This window comes from Bufo bufo, chromosome 3 (genome assembly GCF_905171765.1).
Source record: "Bufo bufo chromosome 3, aBufBuf1.1, whole genome shotgun sequence".
In the NCBI taxonomy this organism is placed as follows: Eukaryota; Metazoa; Chordata; class Amphibia; order Anura; family Bufonidae; genus Bufo; species Bufo bufo.
Window position 1 is genome coordinate 438,856,577 of NC_053391.1, and position 20,617 is coordinate 438,877,193.

The 20,617-nt window shown below is 43.5% G+C and overlaps 1 protein-coding gene across 1 annotated transcript in view; it reads right to left on the reverse strand.

Moving 5' to 3' along the window:
* Positions 1 to 2,180: 2,180 nt before the first annotated feature.
* Positions 2,181 to 20,617, reverse strand: part of LOC120995671 (interleukin-18 receptor accessory protein-like) — a 41,069-nt gene continuing 22,632 nt past the window's right edge. The window contains exons 8-10 of the mRNA XM_040425020.1: positions 12,467 to 12,610; positions 7,864 to 8,043; positions 2,181 to 4,335 (exon numbers count right to left, since the gene is read on the reverse strand). Of these exons, the coding sequence (XP_040280954.1) occupies positions 3,998 to 4,335; positions 7,864 to 8,043; positions 12,467 to 12,610 (662 nt within the window). The 3' untranslated portion in view covers positions 2,181 to 3,997. The remainder of the gene's footprint in view (positions 4,336 to 7,863; positions 8,044 to 12,466; positions 12,611 to 20,617) is intronic.

Here is a 20,617-nt window from a genome sequence, read left to right on the forward strand (position 1 = left end):
CATCAAAGTTGGATCAGCTTGTAGTGTGTTTTTCCACTTTAATTTTGAGTGTGACTCCAAATCCAGACCTCCATGGGTTGAAAAATTTGATTTCCATTTTTAAATTTTTGTGTGATTTTGTTGTCAGCACATTCAACTATGTAAAGAACAAAGTATTTCAGAAGAATATTTAATTAATTCAGCTCTAGGATGTGTTATTTTTGTGTTCCCTTTATTTTTTTGAGCAGTGTATATATTTCTGCCAGAGACAACAATAGTCCATAAAAGAACTTTTGGGTCTCTAACAATTGCACGCAATTTAGCGCAGGTTGCGCTAATATATATTGCTGCCAGATACAACAATAGTCCTTAAAAGGACTTTTGGGTCTCTAACACCAACCCTGCCTAACAAAAAATTTTAATTCGATTCCCTACACTATCTGTCCTTTCTACAGCACAGCTCTCCCTGACTAAGACTGGCCGAACCACGTGTCATCGGGTGCTTTATAGCACCCGATGACACGTTCCTGCCAGCCAATCACTGTAATGCCAGTAACCAACATGGCTACGACATTACAGTGAGTGGCAGTACTTTCCTGCACGTTTATTGGCTGCATAGCAGCCAACAAACGTGCAGGGAGGAGACCCGAGCATCGCGCTCGAGCACACGCGGTATTCGGCCGAACACCGCGATGTGCAGAGCATCGTGATGCTCAAGCCAAACTGGTGTTCAGCCGAGCATGCTCGATCAACACTAATCGAGACCTATTTAACTTAAATGTGTCCGTGATTCGTCCGCACCGTAAAAAAATAGAACATGGAATCCTCTCCTGCATAACATAAATGGGACGGATCTGTTATGCAGCCCATAGACTTCTATTATGACGGAATGAATAACGGAATGCCTCTAAAGGCATTCCGTTATGCATTCTGTCATACAATTGCGTTATTGTCTGTGGTAATGGAATCCATAAAGCAATTCACCTTTTACCAGTAAACGAATCGCAAACGAATTTCATAACCGGAAAATCGCTCATCTCTAGCTTTAATGACCGCGATCGGCATTACTGCTGGTTGCGGTCATTAGCAGCGAGTCTCTGCTGTTTGAAACAGTGGAGACCCGCCGGCCATGACGCCCGCTGCATGAGCAAGTGGGCGCCATGTTTGCACTTTGCTCCAGCACCGTACATGTACGGCACTGGTAGCGAAGGGGTTAAAGGCTGTTAAAACTGGATACCAAATGACCATTAAAAATAGACAGATGGCTAGAAAATAGATGCAGAAATGGTCGAAAAATGGCCATGAAAAAGTGTGTCCATTTTTAACAGCTTTTTTTTTTTTTTTGGTGAATTCTTGTGAATGTGGCCTAAAGTTTTACAAAGCCAATAACCCACATAGTCTTTGAAGGTTCATCACACAGATTATGTTGCCAACAGCATTAAATAAAAACAAATAACCTTTTTGTAGCTTTATTGAACAAACTATAACAAATAAATATTATTCAATAAATAACATAGAAATATGATTACATTTACAATATGTTACAGAAAAATGTTTGTTTGCTAATCTTAAATTTTTTATTAATAGTATAGAATAAAGTTATTCTTTGTTTTCACTTTAATGCTTCGTTAAGGCAGTGAGTTGATTGAATCTGGAACGTGTACCTTTACTACCTTCAATCCCGTGATTTGTTTGCTAATCTGCCTAAGGTATTATTATTATTAGTTTAGTTTATGACTCACTAGCTGACCATTATTATTAAAGGGGATCATTAGTATTGAGGTCATTCTCCAGTGTTCATTAATTGGGTTTCTATGGGATATGTGTTAGGGCTCATTCACACTATCGTGGTCTGGTTCTGTGTGAGGACCCGTTCACTTCAATGGGGCTGCAAAAGATGCAGACAGCACTCCGTTGCTCCATTTCTTTGCCCCGCAAAATATTATAAGTCATGTCCCATTTTTGTCTGTTTTGCGGACAAGTATAGGCATTTCTATAAAGGATCGTCCGTTCTGTTCCGCAAATTGCGGAAGGCACACGGACGGCATCCGTGTTTTGAGGACCGCAAAACACGGCACGGTCATGTGAACAAGCCCTTAGGTAGGTAAATGCCTTACAATGCATTTGTGTCACCTCTTTTACTTATATTAGTGTGAAACCACCTGTAATAGGATGTATTTCTTTGACGCAGTGTAGTTTACTTTGAAAGTGTTCTTTCTGGCAGGGTGATTGCAGTATGTAGTGTTCTTTTGTTTAAATGAGTTTCCTTTTGCAGACCAAAGACTCTTTTACACAAGACGATAATTTGTTGAAATTATCATTCACAGTCCTTGGCCATGATTGTCAGCAGCACATCAACACATGTAAACAGGCATCTGAGAGGAGGTAAAGATGAGGGGGAAAAAACACAATTATCGTAAAATGTGTATGCTAATCTCGTGCTTGTGTCCGTGTAAAGGGACCATTAAAAGTAAGACAGATCAATTGGGTTTCTATGAAAATGTCCTGTGTGTTATTTTGGTGCTACATGAGCAAATTTATAATGGATCATACATAAATGGCTGGACGGAAGGGATTAGGTCAAGAATTTGGCATGGCATGCTGTTTCAATTTTTGCCTCAGGCAGCACGAAGGCAATGTGCTTCCCTGCCCCTGGCCACAAAGCACTAGGGAAAGGGGGGCCCAAACTGAACTCTTGCACCAGGGCCCGTGAGCCTTTAGTTACGCCCCTGGATATATGTAACACCTTTATACACAATTTCTTCGTTTTGGTCATTAAAGGGTTTCATTAAAGGCATTCTATACCTTTTTCCTACTGATGATCTATCCTATAGGTCATCAGTATCTGATTGGTGGGGGCCTGATGCCTGGGAATCCCGCCAATCAGCTGTTTGAGAAGGCAGCAGTGCTCGCAGTAGCTTAAATGGGGGTGAGCTGCGCCCAGGCCATGTGACATAGTTGTAACGTCACTGGCCTGTGGGAAACGCGGAGAAGGCCGTGGCGCTACCAGTAGCTGATCAGTGGGAGTCCTGGGTGTCGGACCACCACCGATCACATGCTGACAACCTATCCAAAGGATGCATAAGAAGAAAAAGGTATAGAATCCCTTTAAATGGCAATAATAGTAATAATAGAAGACATTAGTGCACATGTGCAGCGCAGTTTGAAAGATCAGAAGAGATTCAATAACTACACATTTTATCTTTTAAATTTGCCTATTGTTTCCAGTTTTTCCTGTTTTTAATAGCTGATGATTTTTAGTTGTTTACGGTGCTGTTGTGTGATGAAACGAAAAGTTTGAATGTTGTCTGTTGCACAGGAAAGCAGTTGTCCACTGTGTCAAATATTCTCTACTGTCCCCTTTAGCTTAAAGAGAATCTGTCATCATGATCAATCCCATTAAACGTGACATACTGCCTAGTAGGGTACACCATGGTGAATAAAATGAGCCCTTTATTGCAGGAAATGGATGTTGCCCTTGCAACATATTTATTACTTTTATTTTTATGGAGTTAAAGTGATCAGAGCACTGAGGGTCTGGCCTAGCCCCTCAGAGCACCACTCCACCTCCTTCTCTCCCCCATGGCCACTCTCCTTCATGGCCTGATTGACAAGGCCAGGCATCCTCACTGTCCAGCTACTTCATTCACACATGCAAGGTTGATCTCAAGAGGCTCTCCTTGATGAAGTTTCCCCAGTGCAAGCATGAGATTTCAGGGCCGGAAATCCAAAAGTGAGGATGTCTGGCAAGGTCAGGCCATGATAGGGAGTGGCCAGGGGGAAAGGAAGAGGTGAAGCGATACTCTGAGGGGCTTAGCCAGACTCTTGGTGCTCTGATCACTGCATTTGCATACAAATAAAAGTAATAATAGAAGGCTCAATCAACCTTACCAGGCATTATGTCTGGTTTAATAGTGTTAACATGATGACAGATGCTCTTTAAAGACTTGCATCCAATCAGTGATATAATGTTAAAGTGATATAAAGATCTGACATAAGTTTTTGAGACAATAGAAAATCATAATTTTAGATTCCCCCTGCTTTTTTTCACCGGCATATAATATCTGATCCTTTTCCAAAACTTTGCAGTATGAGCAGATTTACTGTTGAGGTCCCCTTTCCAGGAGACTATAGGTAGAGCTCTCAGAGCTCTCTTCACTATTTGTGGTATACTCTCTGGTTCTTTAAAAGGCTCCAGCTTAATCAGAATTAGTTTGAGGCTCTCTTGTTCCTCCAGAGAGCATGTAATAGCTGCCTGGAGCTCAAATAGGCTTGGTCCTGTGATGTATCTCTGAGTCAGTATGAAAATAGCTCGTCTGCTTCTCTTAACGATCTTGGCAATATCTTCAACATAGGCTAGAAAATACAAAGAATTGAAAAGAATGGGTAGAAATATCATGGTTCTACATTAGCACCTGATAAGAGGTCTCACTTATAGCCATTTCATACTTTTTATTGTATTTTTCTCCTTAAGGGACCAACTTCTCTACATCTGGAGAAATGGCATCACATCCCTAGTAAAACTGTTCCTTCCTGTCCAATGCAGTAGAACAGGAGTGAACAGTTCTGGGATATTCAAGAGGCTGTAAATGGGAAAGTACACTTCAGTTTTCTACTATAGTTTCAATATTATATGATAGATGGCTACAAAATGAACGACACTGTACCTTACAGTTATCTCATTGCCTAGTCACAGTGATAAATGCAATGTATACCTCCAAAGACAAATACATCAATTGTGGTCAATTTAAACCAATCACTGAACATAAACTATTACCTAAAATATATTACAACTGTGATGTTAAAGAAAGTCTGTCAACAGTTTTGTCTATGCAAAACTACTGACAGACATAGGGAGGGGCAGGTGACAAGACGAAATACAGTACATACCTCTGCACTTGCTATTTATCAAGGGAGTGATGTAAAAATCAACTTTGATTGTGAGCCAGAGGTGAACCGAGGACAGTCCAGTTCACCAAGCCCCTTCCCTCTGCTGGTGACAGCTATAGCATCCATCCAGGAGACCACTTCATCCACTACATCTACACCAAGCCTAAGGCACTGCAGTCTGCGGGCCCTCCCCCTGTGCACTTCTACGACAATCAAAGTTAATATATGCATCACTCCATTGATTAAAAGCAGGGAAAGAGGTACAGTATGTATTACCTGCTATGCCTGCCTTGGCCATCATACTCATGTCTGTTAGTAGTTTGGCATTGACAAAACTGCTGACAGACCCCTTTTAGTAAAACTCACAATAGAGTTCTTCAGAAAAGAAGTTCTATATGAAAATGCTTCCGTAAATGTTTGCCCTAGTATATATAAGGTAACTGTTATGTAATAAATTGCAGAACTTTGGTGTACACGGGAATTATAGGATGATCAGATCCCATTGCAAAATACAGAATGGGTCAGATTTCCATAACGAGTATTTGCAGTTCACGTTTTCTGACACAGAGTTGAATGTGAAAATTCTGGCTTCCTGCAGCCAAGACTAATTGAAGCTCAATGTATATGTATTTCTACATGTTCATGCATGTAAGCAGAATTCCTAGTTTATTTCCGACCTATGCTATAAATACGAACCCGTTGCCGTATTGCGGACTGCCGTTCCGTGGACATTCCGCATCACGGATGTGGACCCATTCATTTCAATAGGTCCACAAATCCGGAGATGCGGAATTGTGCGGAACGGTAGCATGGAACAGAACCCTACGGAAGCACTACGGAGTGCTTCCGTGGGGTTTCGTCCCGTACTTCCGTTCCGCAAAAAGATAGAACGTGTCCTATCTTTTTTGCGGAACAGGCGGATCGCGGACCCATTAAAGTGAATGGGTCCACGATCCGCTGTGGCTGCCACACGGTTGGTGTTTGTGCATTGCGTCCCACAATTTGCGGGCCGCAGCACGGCCACGGGACGCACCGTTCGTGTGCAGGAGGCCTTACCAAATCGTTGTGCCTACAGCTAAACTTTTTTTTTTTTTTCAATTTGTCAGCACAGCTCCCAAAGTCAGACTATGATCAATTGTATAAGGCCGAATGCACACGGCCGTGTTCCGCGGCCGTGAGCGGTCCGTGGTATGCCGGCCTGGATTCCCGCTGACAGCAGGAGCGCACGGCGTCATTGGTTGCTATGACGCCGTGCGCTTCATGCCGCCGCTGCACTACAGTAATACACTCTTATAGATCATATGAGTGTATTACTGTAGTGCAGCGGTGGCATGAAGCGCACGGCGTCATTGCAATCAATGACACCGTGCGCTCCTGCTGTCAGCAGGAATCCAGGCCGGCATACCACGGACCGCTCACGGCCGCGGAACACGGCCGTGTGCATTCGGCCTAAGGATTATTTTTCATCTTTAAAAAAAATTACTTAATTGAAAAAAAAATTGGATAGCAAGAATCTCACAGAACGATTGTGTATAAATGCAAAAATGAAAGGAATATTTAAAGGTCATGGGTACCTTAAAAGGGTAATGTTTACTGAATGGCATGCATTTTTGATAAAAAATTATTGTGTAAATGTAATTAATTAAAAATTTCCAACTGACTTTTGCAGCCACCATGTATTCTCATGCATTGCAGGCTGCTCAGTTACAATCAGTGTGAAAATTATTTGGAATAGCTGTCTGTTAGCTTGGTCTGTAGCCCCTACTATCCTAAACATAGGTTTACATTTAAATAAAATAAGTCAAAATGGATGTCCGCTTTATCAATGTTCAAAAAAGCAGAGAGAAGCTGCAGACTGAGCAGTCAGAGGGCTAGTCTGATGGATTTCATACTGAATGAGACTGAGCAGCCTGAAATGTATGAGGATACATGCAGACTGTAAAAGATGGCTGGATTATTTTTTTTATAAAACCCAATTAGAAAAATGATTTTAAAAAAATTATGCATTTCAGCAAAAAAAATAAAAAATGAAAGGTGGCCACAACCCTTAGGCCTCTTTCTCACGGGCGTGTGCGCCCCGTGGTCGTGCTGCGGGCCGCAATACACGAGCACAGTCCGTGAGGCAGCCGCATCGGATCGCGGACCCATTCACTTAAATGGGTCCGCGATCCGGCCGTTCCGCAAAAAGATAGGACATGTCCTATCTTTTTGCGGAACGGAAGTACGGGACGAAACCCCACGGAAGCACTCCGTAATGCTTCCGTAGGGTTCTGTTCCGTGGTTCCGTTCCGCACCATTCCGCATTTCCGGATTTGCGGACCCGTTGAAGTGAATGAGTCCGCCTCCGTGATGCAGAATGCCCACAGAACGGCGCCCGTGTATTGCGGATCCGCAAAACGGCAACAGGGTGCACACGCCCGTGGGAAAGAGGCCTTAAAGGCATATTCCAGGATTTTGTGCTAAGAAAACAGCTGATTGGTGAGGGTGTAGGGTGTCAGATCCCCACTGATGAGATATTAATGGCATATCCTGATAATAAGCCATCAATGGCATTATCCTAAAATACTACATTAAGAGCTAATTCACATGATCGTGACTGGTCCAGGAAACTCAGTCCATGTGTCAGGGGAGCAGCTGTCAGTCTGGAAGATGTGGCCAACACACAGACCGTGTTTCCCGGACTGATCACGGTCACGTGAATGGACCCTCATCTTGGTTGTTCATATTATAGTCTCCTTATTGGGTGTCCAAAAACAACTAGTGTTTTTTTGTGTTTGGACCAGTAGTATCTTAATCTTTCCACTAGTGACTAGATCTGGTAATGGAGTAAAAATATAGTAATCTAATATATATAGTACTTCAGTTTTTTAACAGATTATCTCCAAAGGAGTGTGTCAGTTTAGAGGCAGAAATATGCATGTACTGAGAAACAATACTAGCCTGTCTTTTCCAGTGCATTGAAATTAAATATAATAAACTAAAATAAAATCTCACCTCCTCCTGGCAAAATATCTCTTTCGGGGATACAGAGCTTGTAATTATAATTGTCCTCCAGCACACTTGGTAACAACTGTGTTGCAAATCGCTGTTCCTCATAAGTGTCGTAAAAACTTTCTTCACTAAACTCAGTAGTCTGTGTTGCATATGAAATAAAGGCATCAAAGTCTTTGTTATCTAAAAAAGATAGTAATACGTGTCATTTCTGTGACCATAATCTCTGCAATGTACAGTGTTCAATTTAGGACACGGTCAGATATCCTAATCAAGTAACAGAATAATGTCAGTTTGAGGCAAAACATTGTGACACCTGACTTCGATATCTTACTCTGACATCTGAGTTTGACTTTGATGTCTGACTTTCTTTACAGGTCAGGGTCAAAGTCAGAATGCGTTATAGATGTATGGGATCATTTATCAAACTGGTGTAATGTAGAACTGGCTTAGTTGCCCATAGCAACCAATCAGATTCCATCTTTCATTTTTGACAGCTTCTTTGGAGAATGAAAGGCGAAATCTGATTTGTTGCTATGGGCAACTAAGCCTGTTCTACTTTACACCAGTTTGATAAATGACCCCATTACTATTTATTTGTATGCTAAATCACACAGCCAAAGAAAGTCCTTAGCTGACTATAGCTAAGCCTATAGCTGTATGGTATATGCAGTTGCAAAAATAGACATTTTACGTCTCTGAAATGCTGATGAAAAATTGTCATTTTACTTGTTTTCAAGAACTTATAAAGCTGTAGAAGAGCCTATAGTTAAATGGTAAGATTGCTGCCTTGCAAACCATAGGTTTTTGGGTTCAAGATCCAATAGAAACTTTAAAGGGATTATCCAACCCCTAAAATACCTCCCCATACACCCGGGCCCCTCACACAGGTTGTACTTACCTGGTTCCCTGGCACCCACGTCGCTTCTGACACCTGCCGCGCGAATGAAAACATCTGGTGTCGGGAATAGGGGGGGCAGCCAATAGCACGCTGTGACGGGAACAAGCCTCCCTAGCATCACCCGCAATGCTAGGGAGGCTCATCCCCGTTGCGGCCTGCTATTGGTTGTCCTTTAAAAAGGGTTTCTATCAGTGGTGGCATAAGCAGATATAAATAAAGTGTAGTATCTCCTATATATCACAAATATCAGAACTGCATTACTGCCATATAAAGGTGATTTAATAATGGCTGCACAATTACATATAGTACACACAATGTAAACAAAAGAGAGAAAATCATGGGGAATATAGGGTTCCCAAAAAAAAAAACTCCTCCACACCGGTGGATACATTACCCCTAAATGTCACAGGGCTATGGGGTCTACAGAGGTCCCGACATGTCCCCCAATGTTATTGGTTCATCAGAGGACAGTACAGGGTAGGGTTGTTGCGGGTAACAAAATTTAGATACCCAATCAATACTTTTGTCCCAGTATCTATACAATACCGAGATTCCCATTTTTTCCGATACTGGGCTGCGCTTCTGCGCACAACATCACACAACATAGAGCGCACTGCTGTCAGCGCGCTCATGTTCCCTCAGCAGCACAGGGGAGAAGGAAGCAGTGTCTCCCTCCCCCTGTGCCGCCGCTGCCACCAATGAGTAGAGAGGGGCGGGCGCACTGCGCCACCAATGATAGCAGGACTTTTCATGGTTCCGGACTTTAAGTTAGCAGGCTACATAGAGCGGCGCCCAGGGATCTCCCTGCCCTTACTATCATAACTGGGCGCCGCTCCGTTCGCCCGCTGTGGCCCAATTACCATCTCCTGCTCCGTATGCTAATTACTACTATCGGAGCAATGGGCAGGAGACATCAGCTTCTGTCCTGGGCATTCCTTCTCCTTGGCTGTAGCGCTGTCCAATCGCAGCGCAGAACGTCACAGCCAGGGAGAAGGAACGCCCAGGACAGAAGCTGATATCTCCTCCCCATTGCTCCGATAGTAGTAATTAGCATACGGAGCAGGAGACGGTAACGGGGGCACAGCGGGCGAACGGAGCCCCCTTTCCCAATTTTACATATAAAATATATAAACAATAAATAACTAACTAAACATATCGCCAAGTCCGAAAAGTCCAAACTATTAAAATATAAAAAAATCTATGCGGTGAACGCTAGAATAGAAAAAAAATATATAAAAACTGCGCGATTCAGCATTTTTTCAAATGCGGAATGCACATGGCTTTTTTGGTGTTTTATTTTTTTCTCATGGTATCAAATGGTATCGATTATTATGGTATCGAAATCGAATCAAAAATTTGGTATCGCAACAACTCTAGTACAGGGATTACATGTACAAATTCCAGGCTAGAACCCAGGAAAAGCCATTCATTCAGTTGATATTATTATGAGCTCACTAATCTGCTCGTTAGTGAATATAATGTGCTGACAGTATAGACAGCCAGTAGTATATCTTTCTGCCTCTAATTGACCCCTGTGTTATCTAAAAATCTCAGTCCATGAGTATGGAGAAAGATATAATCCTGGCTATTGTTTTGATCAGTGAGGGTCTGACTGCTGAGACTCCCACCAATCCATAGAACAAGGAATGATAAGAGCTTGCAAAGCTATGTGAGCGCTTCTCTCTCCTCGTTCTAGTGATTGGTGGGGGACTCGGCACTCAGACCTCCACCAATCAAAACGCTTGATATGTCTCTGATTTCTCAAAAGTTTGTGAAAGTTCAGTGACATTTGAATGTACAATCTAGTATTAAAATCAAATATCACAACTACCATCAATGCTGGGCATTTGTGTCATACAGTTACATCAGTCACAACAAACATCACTCACATGACTAGCACTATGGCATTCGGCAAAACCAGGCAATATGCATACATGACACCACATGAAGGGCAGTGGTGTCTGTACTGCTTTTGGGGTAATTATATATGGGGTTTTTACTTTTTTTTTTTTGTATACACTTGGTTTTCCAGGATAGGGCAAAATTTGCCAAAGGGGAGAAATGGAATAAAATAATTAAAGAGGCAGTACTCATCTGGTAGATTCCCCCTCCTGTTCTGGCACTGTTTCTCCGGGGCAGTTTTTTTTTATGGGTGCAGCAATACATTGACAGTACCTGTACCCTAAAGCTAATTACTAAGTACTAAGGTGAGTACGGGATCTTTTATTACCGGCCATGCTATTTCCCCTTGGAATTTTTTGCCCTATCATGGAAAACCCCTTTAAATTTATTTTACTAACTATAGGCTGGTAAGGACATACTACAAGTATTCCACAATGCGCACACACAAGAGACAGCCTGGGGGATTTCGTCAGGTCCTAAGCTGTTTCTATGATGACAGCGGTTCCACTGATTATTGGCAATCACCAGTCTCAGGGGGCTACGCCCTTGTACAGTTCTACCATCATATTTCATTGTCGTACTGAAGGGGTTAACTGCTCTTATCAGAGTCTTCTCCAATTCTGGCAGTTGTGACAGAAACAGGGCTGGGTATTACTAACCCTCCCCCGTCGCTGTTCTTGCATGTGCACTGACAGATCTTGCAGGATCATCATGACAAACATGTTCCTCCTGGTGCACCAAGTTTATACAGTATTTTTGTCATAAGTCAGCAACAGGGGCGTCGTTAGGTCAAAACATTCGGGGCTGGAGCCCCGGATGTTTTGTCCAGTGCCCCGAATGTTTATGGGTCCATAGTTCTGGGTCCATAGTCCACAGGAAGGAGGCTAGCCCTCAGGCCACTCCAGCAGCCCCAGTGACGGTTCAGTCCGTCACAGTTACAAATACAAGTAGGTGCTAATAGATGTAGACAGGGGCGTCGTTAGGTCAAAACATTCGGGGCTGGAGCCCCGGATGTTTTGTCCAGTGCCCCGAATGTTTATGCTGTGGGATTTTTTTTTTTTTTTTTTTTTATTAGGCTATTCCTAGCCATCTGGGTAATCCCACAGTCATCCCCCAACCCCCCTTGTACTTGTTCCGCTACTTGCAGGCTGCGCGGGCATGAGTTCAGAACGTCAGTCACTTCGGTCCACAATTCTGTTCTGCAGCTCGTGATCCCGCGAGACCCGCCATAAGAGGTCACGGGTTTTGCGGGATGATTTGCCGCAGAACAGAATTGGGGACCGAAGTGACTGAAGTTCTGAAGTCATGCCTGCGCAGCCTGCAAGTAGCGGAACAAGTACAAGGGGGGTTGATGGGTTCCAACTTCTGTGATTAGTTTATAGTTGGGGGGTTTGATTAATTTTAAATTAGGCTGACCATAGGTTAAGATGATCTGTGGGGTTGCCCAGACGGCTAGGCCCTTCACTGTAGTTATTAATCTCTTTCAGCAGTCCCTCATTCACTGAAGGGGGGACTGCTGAAAGGGGTTAATAACTACTGCTAAGGCCCCCCCCCCCCAAGGTGGCAATGAGGGCGTGGGAACCAAGGGAAATAAGAAATTTCCATGTAATTTCTAATTAGCTTCTAATACTAATTACTATTACTCTAGCACAGGAAACTCCAGACGTTTCTATGCATAAAAGGTATAATTTCTCTCCTTGTCAGTAGCAAACAATAAAAGATAAAAGCTTGATATAAAATCTAGTACAATGGTGATTTGAGTTGAATATCCTCTCATTTCATGGAAAGGGATGAAGATCTCACCTCCAATGGTCTCATCCTTTGACAGATAATGACGATAAAGCAACACTATTTCAATCCAGTATACGTATACTGCTCCAGCACACATGAGTAGGATTACCAAAAAGATTACTGATGCGGTCAACGTATGCCTAAGGAAAACTACATCTGTTGGGAGAAAATTATTGAAAAAAAAGTTTGAAAATTGTGTAATCTACAATGATTCAAATGAATTTGACTGTGATACCAGACAGGGCCTAGGCATAGGAGTGGTGCTGTTCCTGAGATTAAAAACAATATGTCTTTCTACTACCGAACACCCATTTACTTCTATAAACAAACTAACCATTAACCCTTTTTACCGCGGGCCAGTTTTCACCTTCCTGCCCAGGCCATTTTTTGCAAATCAGACATGTGTCACTTTATGTGGTAATAACTTTGGAACACTTTTATTTATTCAAGCCATTCTAAGAATGTTTTCTCGTGACACATTGTACTTCATGATAGTCATAAATTTGAGTCAATATATTTCACCTTTATGAAAAAATCCCAAATTTACCCAATTTTCTAAATTTCAGTTTTGCTGATTTTAAAACAGAAAGTGATACCTCATAAAATATTTATTACTTAACATTCCGCATATGTCTACTTTATGTTGGCATCATTTTGTAAATGTCATTTTATTTCTTTAGGACGTTAGAAGGCTTAGAATTTTAAAAGCTATTCTTAAAATTTTTAAGAAAATTTCCAAAACCCACTTTTTAAGGACTAGTTCAGGTCTGAAGTCACTTTGTGGGACTTACATAGTGGAAAACCCCCATAACTGACCCCATTGTAGAAACTACACCCCCCTTCAAGCTACTCAAAACTGATTTTACAAACTTTGCTAACCCTTTAGGTGTTCCACAAGAATTAAAGGAAAATGGAGATGACATTTCAAAATGTCACTTTTTGGGCAGATTTTCCATTTTAATCCATTATTTTTTTTAGCACATTGAGTGTTAACAGCCAAACAAAATTCAATATTTATTGTCATGATTCTGCGGTTTACAGAAACATCCAACATGTGGTCGTAAACTGATATAATGGCACACGGCAGGGCGCAGAAGGAAAGGAACGCCATATGTTTTTTGGAAGGCAGATTTTGCTGGACTGGTTTTTAGATGCCATGTCCCATTTTAACCCCACCTGATGCACCCTTACAGTAGAAACTCCCAAAAATTGACCCCATTTTGGAAACTAGGGGCAGTTTTATTGGTACTATTTTGGGGTACATATGATTTTTATTTGCTCTATATTACGTTTTTTTGTGAGGCAACATTCATCTGACAGGGTAGATCATGTGCTATTTTTATAGAGCAGGTTGTTATGGATGCAATGATATCAAATATGTCTACTTTCTTTCTTTGTTTCAGTTTTACATAATAAAGCATTTTAAAAAAAAAAAATTATGCTTTTGTGTCTCCATTTTCTGAACGCCTTATTTTTTTATTTTTCTGCCGATCATCCTGTGCAGGGGCTCGTTTTTTGAAGGAAGAGTTGAAGTTTTTATTGGTACCATTTTTGGGTACAAATGATTTATTGATCATTCATTATTACACTTTATGGAGCAAGGTGACCAAAAAATTTGTAATTTTGGCACAGTTTTTATTTATTTATTTTTCCAGCATTCACCTGAGGGGTTAGGTCACGTGATATTTTTATAGAGCAGATCGTTACGGACGTTGCGATACCTAATATGTATACTTTTTCTTATTTATTTAAGTTTTACACAATAATAGCATTTTTTAAACCAAAAAAATGTTAGTGTCTCCATAGTCTGAGAGCCATAGCTTTTTTTATTTTTTAGGTAGGGTCTCCTTTTTTGCAGAATAAGGTGATGGTTTAATTAATCAAACCCCCCCAACTATAAACTAATCACAGAAGTTGAAACCCATCAACCCCCCTTGTACTTGTTCCGCTACTTGCAGGCTGCGCAGGCATGAGTTCAGAACTTCAGTCACTTCGTTCCGTAATTCTGTTCTGCGGCGAGCGATCCCGCAAGACCCGTGACCTCCCACGGCGGGTCTCGCAGGATCACGAGCTGCAGAACAGAATTGTGGACTGAAGTGACTGACGTTCTGAACTCATGCCCGCGCAGCCTGCAAGTAGCGGAACAAGTACAAGGGGGGTTGGGGGATGACTGTGGGATTGCCCAGACGGCTAGGAATAGCCTAATAAAAATATAAAAATAAATCCCACCAGCATAAACATTTGGGGCACTAGACAAAACATCCAGGGCTCCAGACCCGAATGTTTTGACCTAACGACGCCCCTGTCTACATCTATTAGCACCTGCTTGTATTTGTAACTGTGACGGACTGAACCGTCACTGGGGCTGCTGGAGTGGCCTGAGGGCTAGCCTCCTTCCTGTGGACTATGGACACAGAACTATGGAGACAACCCCCCGACTCATTATTCTACAAAGGAAAAAAATGGGAAGGTTCTGCATGTGAGTGATTACGTTATCCCATTGTGTTGATTAATTATATCACAGGTGGGTGTTGTCTGCCTGTGAGTGATTACATTATCCCATTGTGTTGATTAATTGTATCACAGGTGGGTGTTGTCTGCCTGTGAGTGATTACATTATCCCATTGTGTTGATTAATTGTATCACATGTGTGTGTTTTCTGCCTGTAACTGCAAGTGATTGGTTTATGTAAGAAACTGTCTCAGTCTTCCATGGGAGTGGGAGTGTCTCTTGCTGGAAGACCTGCATAAAAGGCTGACATGTTGCCCCATTAAAGTGTCCTGTTCTACCCTTCATGAAGTCCGGGCTCATGTTTGGGGGATCTGAGAACTACACTCTGGGGATTGTTATAATGATTATACTCTCCAGAGTATAATCCATAGCTCTTGTAAGAGCTTGTCCTGTTCCTGCATCACTCTCTTAAGGAAGAGAGGTGCACCCACTGGAACCTGGAAACCTTGTCGTAGGTCCAGGGTGGGTAGAAGACGAAGAGATCCCAATCAAGCTACGGCGGTTCGTGGGGTCGGCAGTGCTTACGGTGTTGAGAGGTGTGTTTGGAGCCCTTGGGAAGCACTAAGAGCAACCATCAACGGTGGTACCCAGTCGGGGTGCTAGGAGTTCCGTTACAGTAACTCCTTCAGGGCCCTGCAATTTTCCATTTAAGCATGTTCCTTTTTTACTCCCTGCCTTCCCAAAGCCATAACTTTTTTATTCTAGTCGTATGAGGGTTTGTTTCTTTGTGCAGGACAAGTTGTACTTTCTAATGGCACAATTTACTGTTGCATACAATGTAGTGGGAAGCTGCAAAAAAATATTTTCAAATAGGGTGAAATTGGAAAAAAATGCTATTCTGCCACAATTTTATGGGTTTTGTTTTTACGGCAATCCCTATGCAGTATAAATTGACCTGTGCCCTTTATTCTCTAGTTCAGTATGATTACAACAATACTACAGTGCCTTGCAAAAGTATTCACCCCCTTGACTTTTTTCGTATTTTGGTGCCTCACAACCTGGAATTAACATGGATTGTTTGAGGATCGCGATTCACCGAACAGGCGAACATATGATGATGTCCGCCGGCGCCATATTCTTTTGCATTGTGCAGAACTTTGACCTATGACACATCCATCAGGTGGGACAGGACAGCCAATTGAGACGTTTCAGCACATGGACACACCCCCTACCCTATAAATAAACCCGATCTGGCAACCATTTTACATTCAGTCTTTTGCCAGTGTAGGGAGAGGTTGCTGTGTGGAGCAGGGAGAGACTGTTAGGGACACCAAATGCTAGCTAATGGGGCCACAAAAGTCCTTTTAAGGACTTGTATAGGTGTGCTATTGATAGGTGTGACATACAGAGGGGTGTGATATACTTATAATATACTTTCTAACATAGAAAGTATATTATAGTGCATTTGTATTGTGCAGCAGTTGTGTGCGGTTCTGCAGGGATACTGCAGCTATACAGAGGGACAAAAGCTATTGGATTAACTAATTGCAACTGGTGTGATATACCAGTTGCCCCCCCCCCCCCAAAAAAAAAATATTGAGGCAGGGGTGTGATATACCTATGATATACTGTCACGGCTGAGGATGGGGAAAACATTCAGCCGTGCGATGACAGAAGATGAAAGTCACTGCTTGGCCAGGAGCACAGAATTAGGGAGCAGGTCACCTCCTAACGCATCCCTAATCTGACCCTGACTCCTAGCTGCATGAGCCGACCTTGAAGGTAGGAGGGCTCATGCTCCGGAACCTCGGATCCCTTGTAACCCTCCGCAGATCCCTAACGCTAGGAGCAGGGTAAGACGACCTGTTCCTCCTAGACACGGAGGAACAGGAGTCTCACAGGCCAGGCTACAATAAAGGGGAACATATACAACTCATGGCAGTGGCAGGTAAATGCCATAAGCACAACACCCACCTGCCACAGACACAAAGCCTGGAACCCATGCGCAAGTGCTGCTGTCCTAACACAGAAACGGACACAGCACACAACACACATCACACAGGAACCCAGGACCATAAGCTGCAATAAGAAACATACAACAGACACATCTTCATCACATCAAACAAGATTTATGACCACAAGGGTGGCTCTCAGTGGCAGATGGTATAAACCAGGAGGGTGCCTCCAGCTTACACACAAGGCTGGAGTACCTCTCAGCTTCAGGTCTCCACTGAGGCTAAATAGCCCATGTAGCCACACCCACACAGACACACCCAGTGCACACACACACTAGGAAGGAAGTTAACCCTTCCAACACCAGGGAAGGGAAGACTTCAACTTAAAGGAGAAGTGTACACACAATTACCCTGCAGCTGTTACCGCAGGCAACGACATGCGCGGCAGCCGTGTCAAGGGAGTCGGCCAGAAGGCCGAGACACTGCCAGCACATGCAAACAATACAACACGTTGCCACGGGCAGCCACAGGCGAAGGGAAGCGCCACAGCGCACACCCACACAAACCCCGTGCACACCAGACACACAAAGTGCACAACACACACACAACCAGGAGTTACCGCATGCACTTGACAGCAAGCTGCCCAGCAACAGCTCAGGCTGCTATACTGCCAAGTACAACCATGTTACCAGCGGCAACCACACATGAGGCAACATACCAGCAGCCCCCACCATGCGGTTGACAACAAAACCAAACCGCAGGCAACTGCATGCGGATCCTGGGTCATGACCAAGACCATGGTCGTGACATATACTTTCTATATAGTGCATTCTTTATTGTGAAGAAGTTGTGTGCGGTTCTGCTGCAATACAGCAGCTATACAGAGGAACAAAAGCTATTGGAACATTTAATTGCAACTGGTGTGATATACCAATTGCCCTAAAAAAAATGATTGAGGCAGTGGTGTGATATACCTATAATATACTTTCTATATAGTGCATTTGCATTGTGCAGCAGTTGTGTGCGGTTCTGCTGAGATACCGCAGCTATACAGAGGAACAAACGCTATTGGAACAACTAATTGCAACTGGTGTGATATACCAGTTGCCCCCCAAAAAACTGATTGAGGCAGGGGTGTGATATGCCTATAATATAATTTATATATAGTGCATTTGTATTGTGCAGCAGTTGTGTGTGGTTCTGCCCTGATACTGCAGCTATACAGAGGGACAAACGCTATTTGAACAACTAATTGCAACTGGTGTGATATACCAATTGCCCTAAAAAAAACTGATTGAGGAAGGGGTGTGATATACCTATAATATAATTTCTATATAGTGCATTTGTATTGTGCAGCATTTGTGTGCGGTTCTGCTGAGATACTGCAGCTATACAGAGGGACAAACGCTATTTGAACAACTAATTGCAACTGGTGTGATATACCAGTTGCCCCCCAAAAAAATTGATTGAGGCAGGGGTGTGATATACTTATAATATACTTTCTATATAGTGCATTTGTATTGTGCAGCAGTTGTGTGCACCGCAGCTATACAGAGCGATAAACGCTATTGGAACAACTAATTGCAACTGGTGTGATATACCAGTTGCCCCCCAAAAAAACTGATTGAGGCAGGGGTGTGATATACCTATAATATAATTTCTATATAGTGAATTTGTATTGTGCAGCAGTTGTGTGTGGTTCTGCCTACATACCGCAGCTATGCAGAGGGACAAACACTATTGGAACAACTAATTTCAACTGGTGTGATATACCAGTTGCCCCCCCAAAAGAACTGATTGAGGCAGGGGAGTGATATACCTATAATATACTTTCTATATAGTGCATTTGTATTGTGCAGCAGTTGTGTGCGGTTCTGCTGCGATACCGCAGCTATACAGAGGGACAAACGCTATTGGAACAACTAATTGCAACTGGTGTGATATACCTGTTGCCCCAAAAAAAACTGATTAAGGGGTTTGATATACCTGCTTCCAGCAAATAATCATTAAGGGGTTCTATATATCTGCATCCACAAATACTGCTCTTCTATAGGAACTTTGTCACAGTGTCATTTTGAAAATGACAGGCAGAGGCAGACCATTCCGTAGGGGTGGTAGGGGTCGGTCAGGTGTACCAGGCCGGAACCTAAGTGGGAAGTTGGAGAAGGTGCGTGCGATTACGTCAAAGGACGCACAAGAGTTAGTTGAGTGGCTCACTCAGCCTTACGCTTCTGCACCCTCCTCATCTTCTGTATCTGCACCCTCCTCACTCTCTGCTGTGTGCACCCCCAAAGACACCACCACCACCATAGCCCCTCCACTCGAGTCAGAGGAATTATTTTCCCATCCATTCCCAGACCTTACCGATGCGCAGCCATTCTTGGCATCGGATAAGGAATAGGAGGTAGCAATGGCCGCCACCCAGCGGTCTGACGACTGTACTCAGATAGGCCCAAAGATGGAGGTCCCCGCTGTTGCTGCCTATTTTGAGATCTCTAATGTCAGTGGTGGTGAAGGTGACGATGACGTGTCGATGGATGTCATGTGGGTGCCCACAAGAGAGGAAGAGGAGGAGAGTTCACAAGGAGAGACTGAGCAGCAGATAGGGGGTAGAAGTAGGAGAAGCAGGCAGAACTCGCAGTGCACAGGAGGCAAAAAGCAGACTGCAAATGTATCTGGAGCGAGCCATCCACCATGCACGGTCACATCTGGCGCTCCCAGGACGCCGGCACATGGCTCCGCAGTGTGGGCTTTTTTTTAACGTGTCCGCTGCTGACAATAGTGTTGCCATCTGCAGCCTGTGCTGCCAACACATAAGTTGCGGTAAGCCCAACATTCACCTAGGGGCGACCGCCTTAAGAAGGCACCTGGCCTCCCATCACCGAGCCCAGTGGGAGAAACACCGTCAGAACCCACAAAGCCACACTCCCGGCGCTCCACATTCTGCCTCTTCTCCTTCTCCTCTCTCCTCCCATTTGTCCTCCACTCCACCTTCCACAATGCCGTTGTCACGTTCATCTGGCAAAAGGCAGGCTTCCGTGGCCCAAATGTTCGAACTTAAAAAGTTAATGATGCCGGATAAGCCACACCGATACTGCACTCCTTTCAGCTCTGCGGTCACAGGCCGATCAGTGGCTAACCTTGCTCAATTTGACAGTTGTAAAAGTGGTGTGCGACAATGGTGCCAATCTGCTGAGCACACTGAAACAGGGCAAAATTACACACGTGCCATGCATGGCACACGTCCTGAACTTAGTCCTGCAGCGATTCATTGCCGAATACCCCGGGGTCCAGGACTTCTTGCGGCAGGCCAGGAAAATCTCTGGCCATTTTAAAAGATTTTACATGGCCATGGATCGCCTTGCTGACGTTCAGCTGCGACACCACTTGCCTGTCAGACGTCTGATTTGTGACTGCCCGACACGCTGGAACTCCACCTTGTATATGCTTGATAGGCTGCTCCAGCAGAAATGTGCCGTTAACGACTACCTGTACGAACTCTGCGGCAGGAAAGATTCTGGGGACCGTGACGTGGTTCATGATGGGCTCCGATATTTTCCTGACAGTAATATATTGGCAAAAGTCTCAGCTTTTAATATCTGCATTTATGACTAGCCAGTATAGTCAGTGGCATATCCTTTTGGTGCATTTTTTCTGTGATTTATATGATTATATTTTCATCCGCACAATGCTTCGGTTTGTGTAGGATGCCTTTGTGGTGCATGTGGACCGCGCTGACATCCTCCATTGTATGCAT